Source organism: Papaver somniferum, unplaced genomic scaffold (assembly GCF_003573695.1).
Source record: "Papaver somniferum cultivar HN1 unplaced genomic scaffold, ASM357369v1 unplaced-scaffold_21, whole genome shotgun sequence".
Taxonomy (NCBI): Eukaryota; Viridiplantae; Streptophyta; class Magnoliopsida; order Ranunculales; family Papaveraceae; genus Papaver; species Papaver somniferum.
In genome coordinates, this window is record NW_020631041.1 from 15,313,791 (window position 1) to 15,320,579 (window position 6,789).

At 35.9% G+C, this 6,789-nt stretch overlaps 1 protein-coding gene across 1 annotated transcript; it reads right to left on the bottom strand.

Moving 5' to 3' along the window:
- Positions 1 to 217: 217 nt before the first annotated feature.
- LOC113339852 (annexin-like protein RJ4) lies at positions 218 to 2,037 on the bottom strand. The gene is made up of 5 exons (XM_026585077.1): positions 1,731 to 2,037; positions 1,344 to 1,562; positions 1,028 to 1,240; positions 741 to 830; positions 218 to 646 (listed from the first exon to the last, which is right to left on the bottom strand). The coding sequence occupies exons 1-5, from the start codon at positions 1,950 to 1,952 to the stop codon at positions 449 to 451; spliced, it is 942 nt and encodes a 313-aa protein (XP_026440862.1). The 5' UTR covers positions 1,953 to 2,037; the 3' UTR covers positions 218 to 448.
- Positions 2,038 to 6,789: the final 4,752 nt, after the last annotated feature.

Here is a 6,789-nt window from a genome sequence, read left to right on the forward strand (position 1 = left end):
GCCACACCAATCGACGATTCCCACAGCACCTGGTGCGTAGCACGGGTTACACACTAGTAAAAACTAACAATCCCTTTTTGAACAACCAGGGATTTTGATGATGTCCCTGGAGCTTAATTAATTGGGTTGATTCTGATTTTTTTTTTTTTTTTTTCTTTAAATTTAGTTTATTTTGAAACAACACAAATTGATTTAGAAGAGAATTTCAATCCAAGAATGACATAGAAATAAGACTTGGAGTAAGAGCTAGTCAAATTTAGAAGCAAAACCACCAGACCATGAATATACAACCAATAGATACGGTAACAACATCAAGCCATCCGGTACCATCACAAATGTAAACACACCTAACAAAAGCAACACAAATCAAATGAACGGGAATTACATAAGCATTTGCACGAAGCAGTACTGATAAGGATCTTGGCGGGGTTGTGATCGAGTTCGTTCATTAGTTACCAAGTAGAGCTAGGAGGAAGGTCTCATAATCCCCTGAAGTCTCCCTTACTACTGCAGTTTCAAGAGTTATGTTGTCTCTCTCATAATACTTTTCCTTAATCAACCTCAAGTCCCTCTCTGCATGTGTTACGATAATCCTAGTTAGGGTATCTTCATCTGTACCATGTTGATGAATGGCGTCCCGCAGCACCTGACATTTATTAAAGAAACCACACTTGTAAATCGCCTGAGATGAAAATGCACAAACCAGAACATAACACAAAACATTGATTATTTGATATTACCTTGACAAAGTACTTAATAGGATCAGTTATGCAGTGAATCACAGTGCGCAAGGCTGACAAATACTCAGTAGCTGGCTCTTCCAATAAGCTCTAGAATAAGACACATTGACAACATGTTAGTGCAAGTTAGATTCAAAGTTGTGCAAAAAAAAAATTGTTGCTTGGCACTGCTTAAAATGCTATGAATTTCCTTAAATTGAGGCAAAATTTTGTGCAAAGTTGGGCGAATTTTCACAGCAAATTTAATGGTCCTACGAACTCCACAAATACAGAAATTTGGAGGATACCTTTGCAATAGAAATGCCATAATCATCTTTAAAAATATTGAAAGTAGCATTTAGCTGAGCATTGCTCCTTGTTGCAAAAATCCTGATAAATTCGTCATCATTATAGGCTTTGTTCTCGATCAATTCGTGAAGAATATGTGACTCTGCCTTTGCTAGATGTGCATCTATTTCGTAACCATTGTACTTAAATGTACTTGCTATTGCAAACAAGAGCTGGTGAAATTAAGCATATAATTACAATTAGTGTTTGAATTTCTCAGAAAGAACAAGATATGTTAAGGAAAATGAAATTACTCATTGGAACGTAAGTATATACCTTACGGAGGTCCCCTGATGAGTGGGAGGCAACGTCTTCTTCCAGAGAATGTTTGTACCGCCATTGATAAGCACGTTTTACAGCTAAAAACTCCTCAGGGTCTTTCACACATGCCAATTCGATGATAACGGGGTAATCCGGTGAATGTTTTTTCAACGCAACGTTAGCTAAGACGGCATCACAGTCGAGTGGTTCCAACATCCATCGGTACATCGCTTTCTATATATTGCGAGCCATCAACAAAATTAAATATTTTTCTGTTAATTAAGCTCCTCTGTTTTAGAAAAAGTAATACTTTATTTTAAATATGTTAAATTGAGAAAATTAAAATATAACTTTTCCGGAGAGGAATTGAAAAAAAGGGAATCAATGAGTTGAAAACTAAACCTCAAGATGCCCGTGCAATTCAGATTCCAGCCTTTTGATCAGATCCTCATGATAATGTTCTTGATAAGCGTGTCTTATTGCTTGCCTTTGTGCTGCATTTCTATGTGCTAAAACTTCAAAAAGAGCTTTCTCATTTGTACCCCACCCTTTAACAGCATTCATGACGGCCTCAGCATCTTCCGTAGGAGAAGGAACTGATTCATGAACAACAATGGTAGCCATTTTTTGTTTGATTATCAGAAAAGATTATGAAAATTTCAGAGAAATGAAAATGGATTAAGATGTTGTGTTTAGACTTTAGATATATTGGGATGTTTATATATAAAAAATATAGATGACCGGCACAAATACAATAATTGTATAGGTGGGTGTAACGTCGTCTCAACGCGGTTTCTTCATGACTTGATCATGTAATAAAAAAATAATAGGTGATGTTAAATGCGGTATCGTTGAGAAAATCTTAATCAAGATTTTTTCCAAGTCTAATCTTTGAGTGTATCTGTATGTTGTTTTCTCCACCTTTGTTCTCATTGATGATTAATTAAATCACTATCAGCTAACAAAGTTACAATCCACATAGAAATTATCAACCAAAAAAACAAAAATGTTTTTGGCTTCACATTAGATGGCTACTATAAAGGCAACAATTTTTGCTAACCAGAATTCACACTGGTCAATTTCTGTTGACCAGAGTCAAATATGGAAGTTGATAGTAGATGAAGTATTTACCCATTACTCTCTTTTTGAATCTAGAATATGGAACAGCCTGAAATTTCAAGAAATATTTGGTTGTTATTCGTCGTTTTTGAACCATGTATCCAGCTGTCCTTTGGTGTATTTTTTTCTTTTTCTTTTTGTATTTTTTCTTTTCTTCATAAATTCTTGTCATTTAGGACTTTTAAATTTTTTAATCACAAATGAGTTTTGTGATAATTCTTTTTGACACCTAAGGCAACTATCGTTTAAATGTGATTCATGTTGTCTAGAGTTACTACCACCTACTACAAAAACCATACGGTATGTATCAAATACCATATTTTGGAGCATCAGTTTTTAATTTGGTCCGCTATTTAGTAACATTTGATTCCCTTATAACAATCATCTTCTAAACCAATTGATTCATAACACACGATTGCAAGAACCACTATACCAACATCACAATCTGTATGAGCACATCTTGAAATCATCTGTCACTCATATGAACGGACTTGGTCGAAAGTCAAGTTAAGAGAGTTAAAAATAGCTTGTGAAGACAGTTTTGATTGTGTTTGTTCAAACGTCACTGTAATCTTTCGTACATAGCCCCGCCAAAAATAACATAAAATGAGAGATTGTGCCATTAAAAATACTCCAGCAACACCTTGGCCTACATATTGGCCTGCACATCACGTATGCAGAGAAAGATGATGTATCATATATCCTGTGTATTTACTTGGATAGAAGGGTTTGGGCTGTACCCATTGTAGTTGAGCACGTAGCAATTTGTTTTAACAATCGTTTGTTGTTTGGTTATCGAAATTTTATCCGGAATTAAGTAGGTTTGGGAGATGAGAAAACCTGTGTTTGGAAGGTAGATGAACAAACGCAAAAGACGTTATCAAGTTTGGAAAATGAGAACATTTTAGGTACAGTAAGAGCAACTGCAATGGACGACTAAACCCAAATTTTCAGTCGAGTGGGCTGGCGTAGTGGGACGGACCATCGATCAAAATTTGATCAAAGAGTAAAATCCAGACCAAATTTGGTCTGCGATCAGGACCAAATCCAAATATAGTCGGGCATTGATATAATCTCCGCTACACATCGGGCGTTGATATAATCTCCGTCATTCATCGGGCGTTGATATAATGTACGCATGAAACGGGGCGTTGATATAATGTACGCCTGAAACGGGGCGTTGATATAATGTACGCCCGATGGGGCGTTGATATAATGTACGCATGAAACGGGCGTTGATATACTTAACGCCCCACTTTCACAAATTTTCAAAACTTACATGGGGCGTTGATATACTTAACGCCCCATTTTTTTCTTTTTTCAAAACTTACATGGGGCGTTGATATACTTAACGCCCCATTTCTTTTTTTTTTTGTTTGTGAAGCGTAGAACAATACCAACGCCCCACTCGCGCGTTATCTTTACCAACGCCCCATTCGGGCGTTATCTTTACCAACGCCTGATACCAGGCGTAATGTTTATCAACGCACGACCAAATATACTCTTTTCCCACTACGCCACATGACGGACTAAACCCAAATTTGGTCTTTTTTTTTAGTCTTTGGTTATACTCGCACCACTGTGGACGCTCTAAGTAGGGAGATGACTAAATGTCACATACATAATGTGACTGATCCTTGTGGATAATATGTATCATAGAGTCGGATATCTCATCTAATACAAGTTGTTGTCAACGGTAACATTTGAAGTGCAGAAGGAAACTCGAATTTTAGCGCGTTATGTTGTACCAAAAATGTGCTTACACGACAGACTTTACAAGTCTTCCCTGCCAACTGAGAAAGAACTCTCAAGATTAAAATGCAATGGAAAAATCCCTAATATGGGAAGCATCGAGAGTCTGGGTAGAGGTCAAAGATCCGTAGCAAGGAAACAATAGTTTCTTTCTTTCTTGTTTGTGATTACGGCCTATGTTTTTGCCTAGGTGAAGTGGGTTCTTTAGGTTTTGGAGGTGGCTTGCACTCCTTGTTGGCTTTGACCTTCATCCGAGACATGCTTAGGCACTTCTCTTCTTGTATTCCTTTCTATTTTTAGTTTAACCTTTCTCCTCGGAAAAAAAAAAATAGTCATTTTCATTTGGCAGATTTGAAAAATTAAGAGGAAGTTCTGAGATTCACTTATTCCGATTATAGCTTGAAAAAGATAGTGAAGAGATTTGCTTCAATAAAAGGTTAAATGACAAGTGACAACGCAAAGGTTTTATATAGGAGACACTCGAGTAAGAAACGTCCCTATTGGACACGCCAACACGAATTGCAACTATCCTAACCTATTGACTGTGTGATTCATTGAGATTTTCTTGACTAACCAAAAAATAAATAAATAGTAAATAATATATGTCTCATTGCAACTGTACTAAAATGAGCTTGCAAGTTGCAAGGGCTACCATAACCAAACAAACACCCTATGAATCTATTAAAGATGATTATGATTTCATATACGGCCATGAAAAGCAGACAAAGTTGAAGAAACACCATACGTAGTAGCTTCAGCAGAAAATATAAATTATACGGACTGGGTAGGGAGCATAAAGCAAGTAATGCAGACGAGAGAGTACCACCGTAGTACACGCCGCTGCTTCTCAGAAAAGCAAAGAAAAAATCTATGAGAAATGCTACTTATGGGAGGTTTGATTTTCAAGGTCTGGGAGGTTGGATTTTTAATCTAATAAAGAACCGATAAATAAAGTGAAGTTTATCATTCCTTACAAAAAAAAAGAAAAATGGATCATTTGTCCAAAAAAATTTAAAACATGGTTGAAATGGACGAGTTAAAATTAGTATGTGTGAAATGAACAAAAAAATTTTAGCAGGGATGAAACCGGATTCATCGCGGCTTAAACTTAAAAAATAGCAAAGATGAAACTGGATGCATCCTGATATAAATTAAAAATAAGAAAAATTATTTTTAAATTGGTAGGACTATTTTTATATTTTTGTCCATTTGAACAATATCTTTTTAATTTTTGGCTATTTAAGCAATATAAAAATGTACAAGTTTTTTCATCGAGGAATTGTTAATTTTGATCTTTTTAACCAATTTTGTGAAAAAAAAGGAAAAAGAAAAAGTTACTAATATAGCTAGCTTTGTCGGCTTTTGGTACCTGGGGTAAATGTTTTAGCGAAGACGTACAAACAACACTATAAATGAGAATCAGTTATCCCATTAAAATAAAAAAGATAATAACCGAGGGTCTTGCCTGAGCTTTTCTTTTGTAATATCAGTACAGTATTGTGCAGTCTCTTTCATTTTTAACCTGTTCTCATTTATTAAAAAAAAGAGAGAAAAAATCAGTAAAATTCGATGTGTATTCCTTTTGGATTTAGGTTAAAAGTTAAGATTATGCATTTCTCGTATCTGCTTCTTGTCTTCTTTTTACCTTTTTTTTTTGTCTTCTCCGGTCTGTTCATTTGTCATATCATTGGAACGTACAGTACGGACTCCAATATGCATGCATTCTCCTTATCTAGTGTCTCTTTCTTTGCAAATATTTATTTCTCTTTGTGGATACTACCAGCAGTACGTGCACACACAATCACTTCTATAAAAAGTAAAGAAGAAACATCAAGCATGTATTAGGCTAGCAGACTAGAGCATATATAAGACTAAATTTCTCTCTCAAGTACTAAATAGTAGTAATAGTGTAGATTGTAGTAGTAGTAGTAATAGTATATATCTAGATAGATCTTTCAAGTATTGTTGATTAAACATAGTCGCTTAACTTCGTTTCAAGTTTTGATATATATAATGGCGAATCCCAACTATGTATACTGCAGTGACATTGCAATTATAAATGGCCAAATTCCATTTCCAACAGTTGGTTCAACATCACAAGGAGGAGGAGAACAGCAGCACAACTTTGATAATGGTGGTCCTCACTACCAATGTGACTACTTTGCTGGGGAACCGTTTCCAGGTATTTTAAGTTCAATTTTATTTTATTTTTGTATATATTGCATATGCCAATTAGCTAGCAGATTCTAACGGCGCACCACTAATTTAAAATTTGGCCAGGGTTAGTAGCGGCAGAAATGATGAAGTTGTGGTCTAGTTCTGTGAATGATCATGAGGCTCAAAATGGTGGAGGAGTTTATGAAGCAAACATCATCAACAACCAAGTGGATACGACTAGGAAGAAGACAAAGTTGACGGCTGAACAAGTACAGGTGTTGGAAAGGAGTTTCCAGGAGGATATAGTGCTGGAGCAACAACAGCCATCTAGTAGAACAACGGAGCTAAGAAAGAATAGAGTGAAGTTGGAACCTGAAAGGAAAAGGAAGTTGTCTATGGAACTAGGACTTCATCCTCGTCAAATTGCGACGTG